Source organism: Motacilla alba, chromosome 21, assembly GCF_015832195.1.
Source record: "Motacilla alba alba isolate MOTALB_02 chromosome 21, Motacilla_alba_V1.0_pri, whole genome shotgun sequence".
NCBI lineage: Eukaryota > Metazoa > Chordata > Aves > Passeriformes > Motacillidae > Motacilla > Motacilla alba.
The window spans coordinates 5,561,160-5,581,652 of NC_052036.1; the positions used below are offsets into that span (position 1 = coordinate 5,561,160).

Here is a 20,493-nt window from a genome sequence, read left to right on the forward strand (position 1 = left end):
TGTGGTCCCAGAGTGCAGAATATTCCTTGGTGGTAGGAGTTGTTGGGCACCAAGCAGAACAATGCCCTGCTGTATGTTCCTCTCAATGCCACATCAACACAAACCACAGAACTTCCCTGTGGCTCTGTATCTGCACCATGGCCCCTGTCACATTTGGAGCTTTGCATTTTCTTCCCTGCTTTATGCTTCCAGCACTGGGGAGGTCCCACCTCGTGTACTGTGGCTGCTTTGGGCCCCTGGCTACAAGACAGACCTCGAGGCACTGGAGGGTTGTGGAAAATTGCCCATCTTGTTGTGTGGGACAGAGCTGTGTGAGGTGAGGGAACTGATGGAGCTGTTCCAAGGCATCCCTGAAGTGGGATAACCCAGGCTCTTGGGTTAATACATCCCTTGGAATGGATGAAAGGACACTGAATGACTGGTGTTTACACACATACATACATACATATATATTTTTATATATATGTCACATTTATTTTAACACTTTGGTTGCAGTGGAAGTCACCTATGTAGCCATTTTGGTTATTTCCTTTAGAAATACACCAATATAAAAGTATAAAAATAAGACTTTAGAAAATACATGAGGAAAAAAAAAGAAAAAAAAAAGAAAGGATCAGAGTAGAGAGTGGAGAGGAAAGGCCTCACCACCCATGGATGCAGTGACAAGACCTGGTTATTGCAATTTCAGTGTCCACAGTCAGTGATGGTCACAGTCTGCATCCATCAGGGGTGGAAGCTCCAAAAATACAAAGTTCAGTGGGTTAATCCAGGCTCAGTGGGAACAGCCAGGTACCTTCCCTGGGTCAGGAGTTTTCCACTGTAACACTGGGGTCATGCCCAGTCCACTGGTGGAAGGCCCAGAAATGAGCCTATGGTCCCTTCAGGGCCTCTGATGGTTTGTGCCCCTTCTAAGACCTGACTCTGCCTCTCCCTGAGTGTGGCTGAGCCAGTTCTGCCCCATCACAAGGGATGAAACCCCTCAGCCCCTCCATGGGAGTGTTCCTGGTACCTCCCCTGGAGTCTGTGGTAGCCAAAGGCTCCGTGGGGGCTCTGGGGTAGCCCAGGGCACAGCCAGAGGGATGAGGATCCCCAACTCCCCCAGGCAATGCTCACACGCACTGCAGAGTGCAGAGCCCAGGGAGAATCCCTGAGGGCTCACAGAATCCCATGGAGAGGTTCTGTGCACCCCAAAAGGCTCCTGGAGGGCTGTGGGGAGCCCAAACAGGCACAGCCAGGGGTTGGGGGCACCCAAAGGCAGCACTGGGGCCTGGGCATGGCACAAAGCAAACCAAGGGGTGGGGATACCCCCAAAATGGAGACCAGGGCTTGGGCTACCCTCTAAGGGACAGCCAGGGTGCAGAGGGGGCACACCGAGGGGTCCAGAGCTCCCTAAAACACACAGGGAGAGCCCAGGAAGCACAGAAAGGCCCACGGAGATGCACAGCCATGCTCTGTTCCCACCTGATCTGCAGTTCTGATCCTGCTGCTTCCCTCTTGGCATCCTCAGACTTCCTCCACTCCCTGTTTTGCATGGCCTGATCCCTCTCCCTCTCTCACCCCAGCATCCTCAGAGACCATCTATTCCAAATGTATCTCCTTTCCTTTCCTGGATGCTCATATCCCTCCTCTCTTCTGCCCCCATTCCATTTCCCTTTGCCCTTCCATCTCCCTCTATCTCATTTCTGACCCCTCTGCCCATCACATCCTGCCCCCAGAGCTTCTCTTTCCTCCCATCTTCCTTCCCCACACGTTCCCATCCTCTCCCCAGTGCTCAGATACCCTGCTCCCCTCTGCACAAAGCAAAGGGAATGCTGAGAGCGTGGGCAAAGGGGAACCACACTGTGGGCACAGGGTAAAAGGAAACTTCTGTAAGTTTTATTTATAAAATTTATAGATTTGGACTGGACAGGGGATTAGGGTTGAGGGAAGATACCCTTCACCCCACCCCTCTACCACTGTACTGAGCTTATCTACAAATTCCAGCCTCCAGTGGATCTGGGATCACACACACATTTACAGGTGGGCAAGTTAAAAAAAAAAACAAAACCTGTGGAATCATTTAGTTGGAACATATCCCAGCAATCATGGGTCAGTCCATTTGGCAATCCTCTTTGCAGGCTCTGTTGTCCCATGGCCCCAGCAGCCCAAATCCTGCGGTTCCAGCCAGGCTGCACCGACATTCCCAGCTCAGAAGTTCTGGGAGCCAAGGCTGTGGCTCTGGTCCTGCAGAGGGGAGCCCGTGGGGGCCGTGCTGTCCCCAGGAGAGGCCACGTTCAGGTACCCAATCTCTGAAGGCTGCGAGGGGGACAGGCAGAAGGAAGAGTCCTGGCTCTCAGCCTCTCCCTCAGGCTTTGTGCTCTGCGGGGCCTTCAGGGCGCCCAGGGGCTCCGGGAGATCTCGGGGTGGGAAGCTGGAAATAAAATTTCCATTTTCTGTCATTCTGTGGAGTCTGAGTGACCCTTAGCCACCACCTCTGAGCAGTACACAACAATGTTGATGCTCTTCTCTTGGAGCAAGGCTCCTCCTCCAGGCAAGGAAGGGACACCCTCAGCCAGCCCAGAACCTGCTTGGACCATCCTCCACCCCAACAGTGCCTGGGGTTGTGACCAAACCCCCAGAGCTGCATCATCCCTCTGCCTTCTCCTCATCTGGTTTGGCACGGATTGGAATGGAGGAACACATCCCAGAGCGATGTGGCACACAGCTCTGGCCATACCAGGACTCCAAGTCTCACCACCTCTTGTATAAAGACTCCTCCAAAGCCCCTGAGCACCAAGATTCCTAAATCCCACAGTGTTCCCCAAAATATTCTGAAAATTGGACTTCTCCATCCCATCAGCTGGCTCATTTCAATACCATTTTAATGCCATTTTAATACTATTTTCCCTAAAATTTGACCAAAAACTAACAAAAAAGGCCCCTGGGAGGTGAAAGCACAGGGTGGAGCAGCCAAAATGCTCCAGTGGCTCCTCCCCGGCTCCCCCTCCCCACCACGGTACCTGGCACGAGGAGGTGGCAACACCTTACTCTGTGGTTGGCGTTCGGAGCCAGCAACAATCTTCGAGTCCTGCAAGGAGGAACAGAGACTTTGAAAGGAGGAGGTGCAGGTCAGACCCTGAACTCCAACCATTCCTGCTCTTCCAAGCTCTCCCCAGCTTCACTGAGAGTCCTCTCCACCAACTGCAGCCCCACAGAGGTGCTAAGCAGGGATTTGGTTGTCCTTTGGGTGCAAATTTATTCTAAAAAATCCAAACCAAGCCCCACCAGGTGAGCTCCAAACAGCCCTTTCCCCCTCAACAGCTCATCTCCAACCTACCTGGGTTCTCTCCAGATTAAAAGTCCCAAGAAATTCCTAAATCCACCCAGATGATTTGAAAACTCTTTGATTTCCTGGATTTTCTCCATTTCTCCTGCCAAAGTTCTTCATTAACATGGCCAACTTTCACTCAGCTCAGGAATTATCACTCAGCTTGGCCCGAGGAGGGAACATTCCTCCTGGCAGGAGGAACATTCCCAATCTCACACGCAGGGCTGGTTCTCCTTTCCTAGAGCCAACTTTACAACTGAGGCCTTTGAAGAGCTCTACATGTGCCAAGTGAGATCCCTGTCCCTGTGGAAGGGGATCCCTCGGGCAGCAGCTCAGGGATGAGCAGGGGCTGAGTGTATGGAGCCTTCAGCTCCCCACTGTGCAAACCCAGGGCACTGGGAATGTTTCTCTGTCTGCTCTGGGGTGCCCTGACCCCCCCAGGGCAGCACTGACTGTGACCCTCATTCATGGAGAAAGTTTCCTGGACTGCAAGATAGACTGGAATCCACAAAGACAGACTGGAACCCACAAAACTGTGAAATAGATTACAGAGAGCAGTGTAGGTGCATCACTTGGGGAGAAATTGAGGTTCTGGGATGTTTAGTGTGTTGTGGATGGGAGCAAGCTGGAGGGCACAGGGTGTCATCCTGGGTTTCTTCTTCATGCTGCTTCTTCCTCCTTCTCCATGGGTTTGGGTGGCATTTTGTAATTGGGCAGCAAAGCCCACATTGGGGCTCTTTGAGATCAGTTATTGGGTTAAAAGGGGAAATAATCCAGGTGTCAGCTCTTCATTGGACAGTTTAGTCTTAAAAGACCTTGTAGCAAGAGATTGTTGGCCATTTTGTGCCTTCTGATGCAAAGCTGCTGAGCTCACAGTGGTGAGACTGTTTCACTGATAAGAAATAATAAACACCTGAGTCTGAACATGAGCTACTGTCTCAAGTGCCTTCAATCCAGACCCAGAGAAACCCACAACTGGTGCCACCACAGCCCACAAAGCCTCTCCTCACCACATCTGTCACCAGCTACTATATGGGAGCCCTTTCCATCTCAAGGGATGGATCCAGCTCCTCCTCAGCCCCTCAGGTTCTGTGATTCCTGCTGATCCCAGCCCTCCTGGGGGCTCACCTCTGTGCTGGGAGCAGGGCTGCTCCTGGCAAGGCGCTGGGAGGAGGCCACATGGCTGGAGAGCTGGAGCTTGTCCTGCAGCCGGGCGTTCTCCTCCTCCAGGATCTTCCCTCTGCATGAGGCACAAAGCACAAGTTATTTCCTTCCAGCCACGCTCCATTTTCCAACAGGACTTTTCCTTTCCAACCTCAGAGCTGTTGCCCTCCACAGCCTCCAGCTCAATGGCGAGGTCTTGGATGGGAAAATGGGGTAATTACATCCCTAATTACAGCAATGATTACAGCCACTGCACCAATGGCTGGGGCACAGTCCAGACTTTCCTCTGGAATTCTTAAGAGAAAGAGGCACAAAACCAGGGAAAGGGAGAACCCCAGGGGATGGACATCAGCAGGGGCCTACCTGCTCTGCAGGGAGGGAATCCCAGACCGGAGGCTCCAAGGGGACTCCTCCTGGTCGGATATTTTTTGGAGGAGCCGTCGCCTCTCCTGGAGTAATTTTTCATTCTCAGCAGTGATCTGGGCAATCAGCACCTTCCCCTGAGGGTGGTGGAGAAGGAAAGAACAACCACCAGTTACTCTTGACTCTTTTCTGTCTTCTGCAAACCTCAGGGCTTTCCCAAGGGACTCTTTCATCAAGAGTGCCAGCTCCTAAAAGCTTGGAGTCACCACCCCTGCAAGTGCTCAGGAACCATGTGGATGTGGCCCTTGGGACATGGTTTAGTGGTGGTGGGTGGATGTTGCACTTGATGAAGATCCTCGCCTTAAAGGTCTTCTCCACCCTCAATGATTCTGCAGTGCAATACCCTGTTTGGTGTAAAATACCCCAAAAAGAGGCTCCGGGGTCACTTCCCAGCAGGAATTGCTGAGGCAAAAGAACATGGAGCCCAGCCAGTGTCAGACTGGGATTTGAGGATGTGGCTTCCCCAGGGGCAATCCTGAGCCAGGAATTTCCTTTTGGCTCTTTGCTACTACAGGTTGGTGCCCCTGGTCCCTTCCTGCAAGGAGGGACTTTGGAAAGGGCCTGGAGTGCCAGGACAAGGGGGGAATGGCTTCCCACTGCCAGGGGGCAGAGTTAGATGGGATATGGAGAAGGAATTGTTCCCTGTGTGGGCAGGCCCTGGCACAGGGTGCCCAGAGCAGCTGTGGCTGCCCCTGGGTCCCTGGCAGTGTCCAAGGCCAGGTTGGAGGGGGCTTGGAGAAACCTGGGATAGTGGAAGGTGTCCCTGCCCATGGCAGGGGGCGGGACAAGATGAGCTTTAATGTTCCTTCCAACTCACATTCCCTGAATCCATGATCACTTTCACAGAATCACCAAATCACAGAATCACCAGGTTGGAAGAGACCTTAAAATCATTGAGTCCAACCCAGCCCCAACACCTCAACTAAACCTTGGCCCGAGTGCCACATGCAGGCTTTGTTAAACACACCCAGGGATGGTGACTCCCCAGGCAGGCCATTCCAGAACATTATCACTCTTTCTGTAAAAAAACTTTTCCTAATATCCAACCTGTATTTCCTTGGTGCAGCTTGAGACTGTGACCTCTGGTTCTGTCAGTGCTGCCTGGAGAAAGAGCCCAACCCCAGCTGGCTACAGCCACCTTTCAGGGAGTTGTAGAGTGATGAGGTCACCCTTGAGTCTCCTTTTCTCCAGGCTGAACACCCCCAGCTCCCTCAGTGGTTCCTCACAGGGTTTGTGTTCCCAGCCCCTCTGCAGCCTCGTTGCCTCCTCTGGATGTGCTCAAGCACCCCAACGTCCTTCCCAAACTGAGGGGCCACAACTGGACACAGCACTCGAGGTGTGAAGTACAAGGGAAGAAGAATGACCCCCCTGCTCCTGCTGGCCCCACCATTCCTGACACAGGCCAGGACACCACTGGCCTTCTTGGCACCAGGGAATACTTTTGGAAGCAGCGATGCCCCTGCAGCCTGCCCTTGCAGGAGAAGCCCTGGATGAGCCCTCTCACCTTTTCCACCTGGAGTTTCGACTCGCTGAGCTCATTTTCCAGCTGTTTGATCCTGCTGTCCCTCTGTTTCACCTCGTGGATGAAAGTCTCCTTGGCCCTGCGAATCTTGTCCTTGTGCCGGAGCTGCATCTCGTTGTATTTCCTGGGAAAACAGGGACAGCCATCAGGCTGTGAAAGGCACTTCTGCTCAGGGTCACCATCCAGGCAACAATGTCCCGGGGTTATTGAGGCTCCTGAAAGTCCAAACTCAGAGCTCAGCCATCCCCCAGCTTCTCCTCCTGCCCAGACGGAGCACATGGACTGTCTGGACACTTTCACTGATCACTTTGGGGGTGTTGGAAAATTTAAGTGTCAACCAAATGGAAATTGATAAAGGAAAAGGACCCAAAGCATTTCCAAAAATGACTCCCAGCTTTACAAATCCTTGTGCTCATCCCTCGCAGCTCTTTAAAACAAACAGGATTACAAGGGCACCAAAAATAGAAGTTTCAAGGCAAAAATAAGTTGGTTTTGTTGGTGAGGATGTGGAGGTTAAGGGAATGACTTCTGAATGGGAAGAAAACTTAGGAAAACCCTCTAAGATCACCAAGTCCCACTGTTATGGCCAGGGCCACCCACTAACCATGTCCCCAGGTGCCACATCCACACATTGGTTGTAAAATTAAGAATTCTGAACAGCAATGGACAGGTCAAGAGGAGCAAGAAGAGCCACTTCAGTAGGAGCTTCTTTGAGTTAGGACACTGGGGACAAATATTTTTCCCTCCTGACACTTCTGTTTTTTGCTCTTCCCCTCCTGTCAATTTGGGCAAAGTTCTTGTTTATTTTTATCCAGTTGGGATGGAAGAGAAAATAATACTAAAAAAGAAGAGAAATTTCTACCATATAAGGGATATTTGCCCACGTTTGCTTGAAATCCATAATAAAAAAGCTACTCTGCTTCAAATTAACCAAAAGGGCTCTGGGGAGGAAGAAGCAGCTGCAGGGATTCTTTGCTGCCACCAGACCCAAACCAACACCCAGACCATCCTCCTGTGCTACCTTCAGCTGCCAAGGAGAGCAGGAAGGCTGGGAGAGCTGGGAGTGTTCACCTGCAGAAGAGGAAGCACTGGGGAGACCTCGGAGCCCTTTCCAGGGCCTAAAGGGGCTCCAAGAAAGCTGGAGAGGGACTTTGGACAAGGACCTGGAGTGCCAGGACAAGGGGAAATGGCTTCCTACTGCCAGAGGGCAGGGTCAGATGGGACATTGGGAGGAAATCCTTCCCTGTGAGGGTGGGCAGGCCCTGGCACAGGGTGCCCAGAGCAGCTGTGGCTGCCCCTGGATCCCTGGCAGTGTCCAAGGCCAGGCTGGACAGGGCTTGGAGCAGCCTGGGACAGTGGAAGGTGTCCCTGCCCATGGCAGGGGGTGGGACTGGATGGGCTTTAAGGTCCCTTCCCAGTCAAACCTGTCTGGAATTCCCTGACAGCAGACATGGGGGGTGAGCTCACTGCACACAGGGCTGGTGGATTTAGTGCTGAAAGCCTGAATATTGGACAGGAAAGACCACACACAGCCAAATCCAATAGCAGGCCCAGGCAGGTTCTTGAGCATTACCTGACATAGAGATCCTTCTGGTTCAGGAGTCGGACACCTTCCTCATACAGAGCTTTGTTCTCCTCCTTCAGCAGCACCAGCTGCTCTGAGAGCTTCTGATTCTCCTTCTGGCACTGCACATGCTGGAAGAGGGCTGGTTTTAACTTGTGTGTGTGTGGCCCCAGCTGGAGGGGCCCCTCTGCCTCCCATCTGCCTGGTCTCCAAAGCTTCTCTCTCATCAATCCCAGTGGTTCCCACTACAGCCAATATCCAGCCAGCCATCCCCCCAGACCACTCCCTTCTCCCCCTAACAAGCAGTGGGGTTTTATTGCAGAGAGAGGCAACGAACCCTCACAGAGTCATTGTCATGGACTCTGACAAAAAATTCCAAGCAAAAACTCCAAGTTCTGCAAGATAAATGGAAGGAAGAAACCACCAAGCCTTCCTGTGCCCTCAGAGCTGCGTCCCAAGAAACCAGCTGGCAATGGGACACACTGCAGTGAGATCTGCAAGGCTCAGCCCCTGTTCCTGATTCCAGCAGCTCCCAGGAGCAGGTTCCAGCTCCTTATGGTCCTGGTGCCCCTTGTACGATGAGGAACCCCTCACTGTCGCTCACCTCACCAGCATCCAGCTTCTTCTCATCCTCCAGGACATGCAGGGTCTTGGTCTGGAGCTCCACATGCATCTTGGCCAGCGACGCCTCCGTCTCCCGGGAATGCCGGAGCTGCTGCCGCAGCTCCTCCACCTGCTGCTCCAGGAGCCTCCTGGAAACACCATGGGGTGACAGTGACAGCTGGAGGGGGATGTGCCTCCTGCCCACAAGGTCTGTTTGTGTCACCCAAAACACCCCCCGGCTCCTCTTGCCCCGGTTGACATGGAGGGGACAAAGGAGTCGGCACATCCCGGTTGTGTCACGCCCCAGTGACACAGAAAGGGGGGATGATACACTGGGATCATTCCCAACTGCACAGGGAAGGGGCTGCTGGCATCGCTGCACTGACAGGAGAGGCCATGGCCCTTCCAAGGCACATGAAGCCTCCAATAATCTTTTAAATCTCAGGAAGGGGGAATCCCTGGAGAACTCCAGGGATAAGGCAGGTCCAAAGGGAAGACAGGAGGTCAAAGCAGTGGTTGGGTCTCCCTGAACCCTCCCAGGGCAGACAGGAGGTGCTGGAGGGCTGGCACAGCCCCTGCACAGCACAGAGACCTTTTCAGCTGCTCCTCGTGAAGTTCCTGCTGCACTCGAGCTTCATTCTCCCGAGCTTCCTTCAGCTCCTCCTCCAGAAGCTTCTTATCAGAAACACGGGCCTCTGCCAGCAGCAGCTGGTGCTGGGAATCCTTCAACTTTTGCTGGAGTTTTGAGACCTTGGATTAAAATGGACATAGATTAAACTTTCTGAATGTACAGGCCAGTGTCTGAAGCAGATCCCTCTGATTCCCCAGTGGCTGAGGCATGGAAGGAAAGATTTCCTTGTTTTGACTCTAAGTCCATTAAAAGCAAAAGCTTTGGACTGGCTATCAGATTTTGGACCAAACACTGTGTCAGGAATTCCCAACAATCTTTTTTCAACCCAATCTGATCCCGCTCACATCAAAAGAGAATCCAATGATTTCTGCAGGAGCATGGCAGAATCAGTGCCATGGAAAACACAAGGGTTGGAATTTTCCAGCCAGTAAACAGTAGGAAATCTTCTCAGCAAGAACAAGATGGGGGGTTCCCTGTGCCTGTCAGCCCCACTATCAGTATTTCAGAGATACTGGGTTATCAGACATGGCTTCTATTGCCTTGATTATGCTCCTGTTAATTACAGGCTTTTTTCCTACAATATTAAGCCAAGGGATCAGAAAAAGGAATCTGGGGAAGCAAACCTGCTTGCTTTCTGCACTAGAGCTGCACAGAACTGTCAAACATACCCCAGCTTACACTCACCTTCTTTTGTGCTTCTCCTGCTCTGGATTTCTCCTGGGCCAGCCTCTCCTGGAGGCTGCTCCGGAGCTTATCAGCCTGGGAGCACTTGGAGAGCTCCAGTTCCAGCTCCTTGACCTTCTGCTGGCTCCTGTCCCACTGTGCTGAGAGGGAGGAACAGGTTTCTGTGGTGTCCGCGAGTTTGGCCCGGGCCTGCTTCAGCTCAGCTTTGACCTGAGATCCCAGAGAAGAAATCAGATTTGTACTTCAGCACAAATCAGCTGGAATGGCTTGGCTAGGGAAGGGGAACAGGATTCCAGAAGGAGGAATCACGGAGGAAGTAAAGCATGTTTTATTTGGATGCAGTGAAATTTGTCACAGAATCCCAGAGCACTTTTGGTAGGAAGGGCCCTTAAGGATCACCTGGTTCCAACCCCCCATCATGGGCAGGCACACCTTCCACTATCCCACATTGCTCCAAGCCCCATCCAACCTGGCCAGGAACATTTCTGAAGATGAGACAGCCACAGCTGCTCTGGGCACCCTGTGCCAGGGCCTCACCAACCTCCCAGAGAAGGATTTCCTCCCAGTAGCCTGTGTAACACTGCCCTCTGGCAGTGGGAAGCCATTTCCCCTTGTCCTGGCAATCCAGGTCCTTGTCCAAAGTCCCTCTCCAGCTCTCCAGCTCTCTTGGAGCCCCTTTAGGCCCTGGAAAAGGCTCCGAGGTCTCCCTGGAGCCTTCTCTTCTCCAGGTGAACACTCCCAGCTCTCCCAGCCTGGGGGAAGATGGGCTCCAGCCCTCACGGCCATGATTCCCATGGAGCTGAGGCAGAGCACACTGGGGAGCCTGGCTCTGTCCCTACCTTGGTGCATTCCTGCTGGAGCAGCAGATTTTGCCTCTGGAGGTCGGCGTTCTTCTCCCTCTCATACCTGAGCTCCCTCTCAGCGGAGCTGCACAAGTTCTGCACGCGCCGCAGGTCCTGGCGCAGCTGCTGCAGCTTCTCCTCCTGCTGCTGGAACCTCTCCTCAGACAGACCCTGCAGGAACAGCAGAAGTGACACAGAAATTAACTTTAAGGCAGGATAAAGGTGATTAAGGAAGGCAGAAGCCAGTAGGATTTAAGGGCATTTGGGCACAAAGATGCATAAAGCCTGGCATTTCTCTGTCCCTACACCATGTCCTGTTCCCTTCTCTGTCCCTGCAGGGCTTTAGGAGCCCTGTGCATGTGGCACTTGGGGACATGGTTTGTGGTGAACATGCATTGCTGGGTTAATAGCTGGACTTGATGATCTCAGAGGCCTTTTCCAAGGTCAACGATTCAGTGATTCTGTCCATCCCCTCAGAGAAGCCAATACAGCTCCTGAGGCTGAGGGGGAAGAGGTGATAACCGGGATGAGGGAACAAATCCCTGTGGAAACAAATCCGTCCAATCAAAGCAAAGCCACCAGGTCACTTTGGATTCTTGTACCAGAGTCTCACTCAGGCATCCAAGCAGGAGTAGCACAGCCAGCCCAGCTCCCAGAGGGATCAGGAACAGGAGAAAGGCGAGTCCTGGCAGCGGGACAGGAACACAACAGGACAAAGCCTGGGCACTGGGAGGTGTCACCAACAGTCTGCGATGGCTCTTGGGAGGTAACTGATCTCCTTAGCTCACTCACCTTCCCAGCACACACACCATAGCCTGGGTTCTACCAAAGCCTTTCTTTCCAGCATCGCTTTCAGCCATCTCATGATCTGCATTCCCACTTTGCATCTTCAACCTCTGCTCTTGGAACCAGATGGAATTCACTGAAGACCAAATCTGCCTTCTCAGATAATCCCCAGGTAACTTTCCCAAGCTGGAAAAAGTCTTGATCCAGCACTGTGGGATCTGGCAGTGTCAGTCGTCCTGGAGGTCCACTGGCTCCATTGGTTTTGTGGGGTTTTCCCCACCTGCTTCTGTCAGGATCCCTGCCCACATGCACTGCACTCCTTGTGCCTTGCTCTGCTCCACCTGGATGATTTGCTGCTTCTTGGATACAACTGGACTCCGATCCTCTACTTCTCATTCCCACCCTGGCCATGCAAACCACCCTGTGCTCTTTTCTCTCCCAAAGCTTTGCACAGAAGGTGAGCTCCTCCTCAGTCTCCCCATCCCGAGTTCTTCCATCATTTACTCCCTGTTTGGCAGGGACACCTGCACCTCCCTTTCTCTTTCAGCTCGCAAGGTGAACAAATTCCATTTAAATAACTTATTTCTGCCATGTGTAATCAGTTCAGTTTATCCAAGTCCCCACCACATCCAAAAGCACAACACAGGGAAATTAACACATCCCTAATTTCCAACCATCACTCACACCACAGGGCTGACTGCCAGCCCACTTTAATTACGTTTTGCCACTCAAATAATGACAAAAAGCAGGATGCAGATGGCAAAGCTGCCCATACCTGTTTAAGGCTCCCCTCTAAACTGCCTGCCGAGCTCTGCCATGGGAGAAACCTGTTCTCCCTCTGCTCCAAGCCTGGGGTCATCCTCCTCATGTCTCCACTGGGGCCCTGCTCCCAGGCACTCCGGATGTCACATCTGAGCTGGGCAATTTCTTCAAGCAACAGCCGTTTCTCTTCGCTGCTCTCTTTGAGCTGCTTTTCCAGCTCCTCCTTCTTCTTGTTGCTCTCTAGTAATTCAGAGCTTGAAGGAGAAATAGTAAAGGAGAGAGATAACTACACAAATCCAGGGAAAACACCCTTAAAGGGGAAAAACTTGGGAGATGAGAGTCCAGTGAAACACTCAAGCGCTTCGGGAGGCTCCAAAGGGGATTCAGTCCTGCGTGCAGCAGCTCTGGGCAAGGGTCAGTCTCCCTGGGACACTTCCCACGAAACCACGTGTGTCCAAAGGCTCAGCTCTCCCCAGAAAGAGGTTACAGGCTGGCTAAGGAATCCTCACAAAGGCACAGGAGCTGCTCTGGACTCAAAGTCACAGGGAGACACTGGAATAAGGGCTCAGGTGTCCCAGTCCAGCTGCCTTACTGATCCTCACCCAAACCCCATCTCCATTTTCTCTATCCAAGATCAAAGTTGTGGCTCCCTCACCCCTGGAAGGCCAGGGGTTGGACAGGGCTTGGAGCAACCTGGGATAGTGGAAGCTGTCCCTGCCCATGGCAGGGGGTAGAATGGGATGAGCTTGAAGACCTCTTCCTCCCCAGAACAGTCTGGAATTCTGTGATTCTATGTCCTGGATGTCCAGGCTCTGGCACAGGTTGTCCAGGCTGGAATCACCATCCCTGGAAGTGTTCAAAACTCCTGTGGATGTGGCACTTGGGGACACGTGTTAAGAGTGAACATGGCAGTGCTGGGAAACTTGAGTTGGACTCAATGATCTTAGAGGGCTTTTCCAGCCTGAATGATTCCATGATTCCTTAGCAGCTCCCTACTGCCTTCTCCTGGTTGTACTTTATCCCAGTACCAGCAATGCAGGTCACTGTAACCATACTGGATTTAATCTTTTCAGCTTTTATTTACTAAGGACAGATGAGCACCTGAGCCCAGATGCTCCAGCTCCAAATTTGTCCTGCCCTACTCAAAAGGGAGAGTTGGACCAACACCTGCTGACCCCTCCCTTCCAAAGACACCCAAATCCAAGGACTACCCTTATCTCCAGTGGGGCTAGGACTACCAGCTGCTGCCAGCAGTGAGCCCTGAGGAGCCCAAACCCACAACAGGAGATTTTTGAGACCCCCTTAGTCCAACTTCAAGGGAAGAATCCTTCTCCCTAAGGACAGCTCCCATTTAGGCTGCTCAGAATCTGCAACAGCTGCAGAAAAAATCTTTAATCCTGACTAAGGAAAGTCACCAAAATCAGAGATGCTGACCCAAAGACAACATGAAGATGCCAAGCCCAATTTTGCCAGAAGCAGCCCCATGGGGAGTTGGGAAAGGCTCAAAACTTAATTCAGCAAAGACAAGGGGCAGAAAATACCACAGGCTTTGTTAAGGTTTACCAGAGCAGTTCTTGTTCTTCCCTCAGGTTTTTGATCTGTTCTTCCAAAAACACTACTTTAGCCATCTGTTCCTCATAGGTCTTTGCATCTGCACAGGGATCTTCCTGTTTCTGCTCCACTTTGGGACTCTGTTCTCTCTCCTGCAGGACTTCAGAGGCCTGTAAGGTCAGAACACACCACGACTTGGATTTCCTTTGCTCTGGTGGAAATCTCTGGAGCCATACAGGGCAATCTGGGGACTCCAGCAAGACATGGCTTGTGATTCTGTGGCTAAATCATTGCAGTTCTTCCCCCTCAAAGACACGTGTGAGTCCTTTTTCCTGCATGGACAGTAGCTGTGCTTCAACTACCACCAAGCCATGGTTCTTTATTTGATTTCATGCTACTGTGGCACAACTGCAGCTCCCAGGGATTTACAGCATATGCCAAAGCTCTTTACAAAAGCAGCAGCTCTTGGCAAACCACGAGGGGAACGAAGTGTGGGCTCAGGTGGCTCTCACAGCGGTGCTCCAACTCTACCCCAAACACCTCCCTAGGGATGGCTTCTCCACTCCCAGTGTCACCTAACCCTGTAACACCAGGTAACAGCACACCCTCAACAGGAGACTTGAGGAGAAGACGCCAAGAAAATAAAAGGGGCAGGAAAGGAGGAATGCATCAGGACAGAAGAACTCACAGCTGAATCACAACTGGAGTCTGCCCAGTGTCAGATCTGCTGCTCAAACCCTTCAGACACAAACACCATCACCCTCACTAAACACCAACTTTGATTGCTAAAGCTTTTTAATCAACAGCTCCTCCTGAGCTTTCAATCCCAGGTATTTCCTGGTGTTTCAATTCCAAGGCATCTCATCTACACCAGGACAAATTTGTTCATATTTGATCAACACACCCCAGCAGCTCCTGCCTGCATCAGGTACCACAAGAACTGGGAATTCTTTCCATGTCTCACCTCTGGATCTGGCAAAGCACTGTCTTTGTGTAGCTTCTCATATGATACATCCACAAGATCCCTGCTGGCTGATGTTCTCTGGAGACTTGGGAAGGTGTTTATGTGGCTTTTGAGCTCTGACTGGGAGTCAGGCAAACCCTGGAGAGGTAAGAACAGAGTCAGTGGATGGAACACACCCCAAAGGACAAGCTCAGGAAAAGATTTCTCCTCTTAATTGTCCAAAAATCTCTTAAAAACAAGGAGAGATTTCCAGGTGACAGAACTCAATGATTTCATGCAAATCTTGTTTCCAGCACCATTGGGAAATGATTCACTGCAGAACAGCTGCTCCATCCAGAGGGAATCAGCCCATGGGGGAAGCCAGGAATTCACCAAATACATGCAAAGGTCTCTATGCTAAAGGCTGTTCCAGTCTAACACAGGGCTCTGGATTCCACCTCCTCCCGACCCCTTTGATGAGAAAACAGTCCCTCCTTCAGGGAGACCACTGGTGGCTGAATTCCAGCCAGACCTTCAGGGATGCATGATTTGGATTCAAAGATCCCTGGATCACGAGTAGGCTGAACTACTGGGAGGCAAGGGCTCAAAAAGGACTCTTCCCATTTTGCCCACCATTCCCCACATCAGACAATTCCTTTCCATGTGTGTACTGATGGACTGACCCAGCCTCTTCCTCCCAGCCAGGCTGTTTTCATCCCAAGCTTTGATCCCGAGTTTCAGTGTGGATTTGTTGCAGCACGACTAAGCCTCTAGGTGCCACTGTTCCTCCAGCACGCCTGAGTCTGTGGAGCTCTGCCAGCAGCTCAGGACTCCCATGGATTTTCACTTGGATTCAAGGAAGTGACACGACTCACAAACTGACCTAAGGCCTCTCAGAGTGATAAAAAATGGGATTTGTCGTGGTTGCACCCACTCATTGCCAGTCTCCCATTGCCAGGTCCCTTTGTCCAGGCCACAGATCTGTCAAGCTGCTAAATTTTTACCCTAATTTTCAGCACTTGTCCTGGCAGCCCTTGGACAATTTTGCTGGCACCACTCACTGCCTCTCCTCTGTGGCCCAGCTGGAATACAACAGTTCCAGCAACATTCCCAGCAGGGAAACCTCCAGGAGTTGATTTAGCACCTAAATTGGTTCAAGCCAAGTGTGCCAAGGCCCTTGGGGAAATCCCAGCAGTGCTGAGATCTCAGCAGGATGTTCGTTTTGCTCTGGAGTGTTCGATTCATGAAATTATTGCCTGAGTCTAAAAACTCCCACTCTGCCCTCCAGAGAATCAGGCTTTGGCTACGAAGTGGGAATTACTGATTTGCTATTAGATTCACTGAAAGGAAAGTAAGTTCTGGAGTTAGAGATGATGCTGTGAGAGCAGCTGGACTGAAAACCCTCCACCAAAGGTCTGAAAGTGGCTGGGCTGGAGAAATGCATCAAGAGATGCCAGGCAATGAGTTTGGGCAGCACCTGGGGATGTTTCATGGAGCATGCAAAGGCTCCTGCCGGGAGTCCCACCACAGGGGCTGGACATACCTGGCTGCCCAGAACCACCTTCTCAGCCTTCAAATCCTCCCGCAGCAGCTCCAGCTCCGATGCCAGTTGCTTTCTCCGTTCTCTCCTCTCTCCCAGCTGACTTCCCAACTTGTCTATCGTTTCCTGACAGCTTTCCAACATCTGGAACAAGAAAAGTTCAGAGTCACTCCCACAATATCGTTTTTTCTACTCAGAGAGAAGCAGATTGCAGGATATGTGTCCTCTAGGAAACAAGGAGAGGAGAAGAACCGTTCTCAAATGTTTCCAGTGGAATTCCTACACCTCTTATCCAGGGCTCACAGAGCCTCCACTGACCCAAAACACCTTGGGAAGCTCCTCTCCCATCTCTGTCTGGCTGACACACCAGGCAGATCCAATTGTTGGGCTGGCAAGGAACAAATGGACAGGAAAGTTAACCCAGAACGTGATGGGAATCAGCTTTAAATGTACCTACACATCCCCTGGTTTCACAAAACCTAAACAAGAATTGAGCACCTTCACACAGGTAAAAACTTCACACTCATGGGGAGACAACAAACTCCTCAGCTGGCAGAGCTGAAGGCAAGACAACTTCGTAAGGAGAGAGTTTTCATGGAGATCACATTGGCTGCTTTCCTCCAATGACCCAGGAGGAGCTACAAATCCTCAGGAGAGGGTGACAAAGAGCATCCCCAGGAGAGAGACACTTCAAGATGTTCACTTAAGATGCTCATTTAAAACATTTCTAAACAGAACAGTTCATTTCCCAAGGAACAGCTCTCACCTCCTGCATCTCCTGAGCTCCAGATGTCACCTGCTCGTTCCCATTCATCTCACTTTTGTTCTTCTGCACTTCCAACAACTCTGTTTCCAAACTGGTGATCTGAAACGGACAAATCCCAAGTTAAAACCAAACCAGGACTCACAACTAAATGCACAACTACTCCTGAAGTGCTGCTGTTATGGGATGAGGCCCCAGTTGGAAGCAAGGAACAGGAGGGGATGTGCATGGCCAGCTCCAACTCATCCCTCATCCTGCTGCTTCCAAGGAGGAAGGAGCCATCTGGTCTCAAGCCAGAAAAAGATGGAATTCTGCTCCACAAAAGGAGTGGAACAACCCAAGCACAGGGTGAAAACTCAAAGCTTCCACACATTGTGGTGCCTCCCCAACATGGAGGACCCCAAGACACCCCAGTTTAGGTGCTGGGTCATCCCTGTTCCCTGTGCTCGGAGCACTGATCTTATCCAAGCAGATGCTCAGCCTGCTCCATCAGGACTCATCCTGGCCCCTTCACTGCTCACAGGAAGTTTTCAGTCCCTCCTGAAGGGCTTCAAGGACTCGGGATTTGGGACAGCAAAGCATTGATATCTGTAACCCCTGACTCTGGCTCCTCTTGGCACCTCTGGGCAGGTGGGAGTGTGGACAAGGTCTCACCCTGCCTTTGGATCATCCCCCGAGGGCTCTCGGGGGGAAAGTTATTGGTAAAGGTCTCAAAGGAGCTCTGAGCAGCCCAGATAAGGATCATCCCGGAGGAGCAGCTCAGCTTCTCTTCCCCATCAGGGATCCTACAGAGCCCTTTCCAAAATCCAAGTCTTGGCACTGGCAGCCCCCCTGCTCTGCTGCCAGCAGGAGCCTGACAGCTTCCCCTTCCTTAGGCTTGATATCAAGTCTGGGCTTAGTTCTAAAATCCCTGCTGGACTGTCTAGCTGCCTGAGCTTGGCTCTCCTGAAATGAGCTGGGACACTAGAGGGAGATGAAATCCAGCTCCACAGAGCCCCAGACTGGCTCTGGAGATGCCAGAATCCCAGGATGGACTGGGTTGGAAGAAACCTTAAAGCCCATCCTGTTCCACCCCCGCCATGGGCAGGGACACCTTCCTCTATCCCAGGCTGCTCCAAGCCCTGTCCAACCTGACCCTGGACACTTCCAGGGGTGGGGCAGCCACAGATTCTCTGGACAACCTGTCCAGGGCCTGCCCACCCTCACAGACAAGAAATTCTTCCTCATATGTAATCCCAAAGCCAAAAAAGTACCAAGTCCCTGCCAATCCCAGTCCATTTCCAAAGCAGCACCTCAAAGCCCCTGAGCTTTGCTCTCCCTGATGAGTTCCTGGCACCAGCTGGGTCTGCTGGAGCTCCCAGAAGGGAATGGTGTCCAACACACAGGAAAGCTGCTGCAACACTGCTTTTCAAATCACAGATAAGAGCTCACCAATGTGTGAAGAGGTATGAAAAGTGGGGTGAAACACTCAGACCTCCCACAGAAGAGCTAAAGGACAACCCCCTCTCCTTCTGCATGACAGGATGATAATTTGGGGTTCAGCAAGACTTTGGAGCTCCAAAAGGGATCACAAATGCAAAACACACCTCCCCTCCTCATCCCCAGTCAGCCTTTGGTCAGAAGTTGATATCCAGCAATGCATTTCTTTAGTGTCCATCCAAGCCATTAACTTTTAAGCACTTAATTTGTGCTCCCAAATGCCATGCCAGCAGCAGAACAATCCTCACTCTGTATCCCACTGTCCTGATCCTGAGTCACAGTCTGACCAGCCAAGGCTTCTGCAGCTGTGCCAGGACCAAAAACCCTCCCAAGTCCTTCCCAGCCAAGGCAGGGCAGGAAAACACCCAGCAGCACTGCCTTGCCCAGGCTCCAGCCCCCTCCCTCCTCATCTCCAGGGCTCTTTAAGCCCCCTGGGAATGCAGGCCACAGCAACCTCCAGCCAAGCAGATGGATCTATCCACGGGTTAAAACCCACCTGCTCATCCATCCCACCTCTGCTCCGTGGCCCTGCCTCCCTCAAAATGGTTCTTTAGAGCTGCAGCAGCTGCCAAGCCTGTGCAGACAAAATGCCTCACATCTCCTTGGCTCCCAAGCATGGCATCCCCAGGGATCTGTGTGACAGCCCACAGAGCAAAGCAGGGATTTGTCCAAACTGAAAACACATCGTGTTTGATTTGGGGAGGGCTGTGTTCACTCTGGTCCAAGGGGGAAGAGTTTTGTGTGAGCTGAGCAAGCCCCAGGTTAACCCAAAATCACTGCCATGGGGGACAGACAGACAGACCCTTTTCCATCCCATCCCAGAGCTGGCCCGTGCCTCCTCCAAGACAGGAGACAAACATGGTGCCACTGGCACCCTCATTAAGGAATTTGAATTTGCCTTTGGCCAAATTTAGAGGTCTTTCCATAGGCTACTGACTGGGAATTCTGCATCTCTTTCTCTACCAATCCAGCCTGGAGCTGTGTATCCATGTGGGATTCCTGGCACCATCTCCAACACCATGTTTTAACCCAGCACCAGGTGTTAGGACACATCATTCCTCACTGAAAACAGGATGGGGCTAAAACCTCACCTCAGAAATCCCCTAGGGACACTCTGGACTGGTGCAGCTGCCAGTCAGGAAAGATGGATCAACCCAGGCCTACTGCAGAGAGAATTTCCAGCACAGACAGAGGGCAGGACCCCCAGCAAGGAAGAGCTCCTGGCCAGGCAGCAGAGCCTCAGTCCATGGGAAGGACCTCCTCAGCCAGCCTTTGTGGGGAGAACCCCACCAGCCTACTTGGCCAAACCAAAGCCTGTTTTCCTCCGTTCTCTCTGGCTGTCAATTCTGCAGCTGCTCCCTCTGTAAGGGATCAGGTGCCCTGGCAGTGATGCTCCACGCTGAATTTCCCCTGGGGAAGCAGTGCCAACCCAGCCTGTAGTGCCAGGGCTCCTCACATTTGAGCAGGAATAGATCCAGGTACCCTGGGATGAGGGTACCCAAAATCAAGTAGGACCCAGGTTAGGAAGATGCTGCTGAGGTCACATCTTGATCAAGATTGAGCAGAGCTTCTCAAGATGGATCTCAGAGCTCCTCCAAGAGAGGTAACCAGCCCCACTCACAGCAGCTGCTGCACCACAAGGTAGGAAAAATTCCCTGTGCCTCAATTTGTGTGTTCAGAGGGATGTTCCCAGGCACTGTGGATCCTGGGCTTTCACACTCTGCACTGTTTGACACAACTCCAAGATCCTGTCCCTGGGGAAAAGCCAAAGTGCAATCTTCTGCCACCAGGACACTTAACTGGTGATACTTCCTGGGATCAAGGAGCATCAGTGTCCCAGGCAGTAGGGTCAGATGGGATATTGGGAAGGAATTGTTCCCTGCAAGGGTGGGCAGGCCCTGGCACAGGGTGCCCAGAGAAGCTGTGGCT

The 20,493-nt window shown here is 52.0% G+C and overlaps 1 protein-coding gene across 2 annotated transcripts in view; it reads right to left on the reverse strand.

The window, feature by feature from the left end:
* Window positions 1-452: 452 nt before the first annotated feature.
* The window catches only part of CCDC30 (coiled-coil domain containing 30), a 39,966-nt gene continuing 19,925 nt past the window's right edge, over window positions 453-20,493 (reverse strand). For both annotated transcript variants that reach the window (XM_038159551.1, XM_038159552.1), the window contains 15 exons: window positions 17,089-17,187; window positions 16,326-16,466; window positions 14,804-14,941; window positions 13,852-14,009; window positions 12,302-12,542; window positions 10,738-10,911; window positions 9,899-10,108; window positions 9,176-9,333; window positions 8,585-8,732; window positions 7,990-8,111; window positions 6,399-6,540; window positions 4,835-4,971; window positions 4,436-4,547; window positions 3,000-3,067; window positions 453-2,410 (listed from right to left, as the gene is read on the reverse strand). In XM_038159551.1, coding sequence (XP_038015479.1) covers window positions 2,188-2,410; window positions 3,000-3,067; window positions 4,436-4,547; window positions 4,835-4,971; window positions 6,399-6,540; window positions 7,990-8,111; window positions 8,585-8,732; window positions 9,176-9,333; window positions 9,899-10,108; window positions 10,738-10,911; window positions 12,302-12,542; window positions 13,852-14,009; window positions 14,804-14,941; window positions 16,326-16,466; window positions 17,089-17,187 — 2,271 coding nt within the window. In that variant the 3' untranslated portion in view covers window positions 453-2,187. The remainder of the gene's footprint in view (window positions 2,411-2,999; window positions 3,068-4,435; window positions 4,548-4,834; window positions 4,972-6,398; window positions 6,541-7,989; window positions 8,112-8,584; window positions 8,733-9,175; window positions 9,334-9,898; window positions 10,109-10,737; window positions 10,912-12,301; window positions 12,543-13,851; window positions 14,010-14,803; window positions 14,942-16,325; window positions 16,467-17,088; window positions 17,188-20,493) is intronic.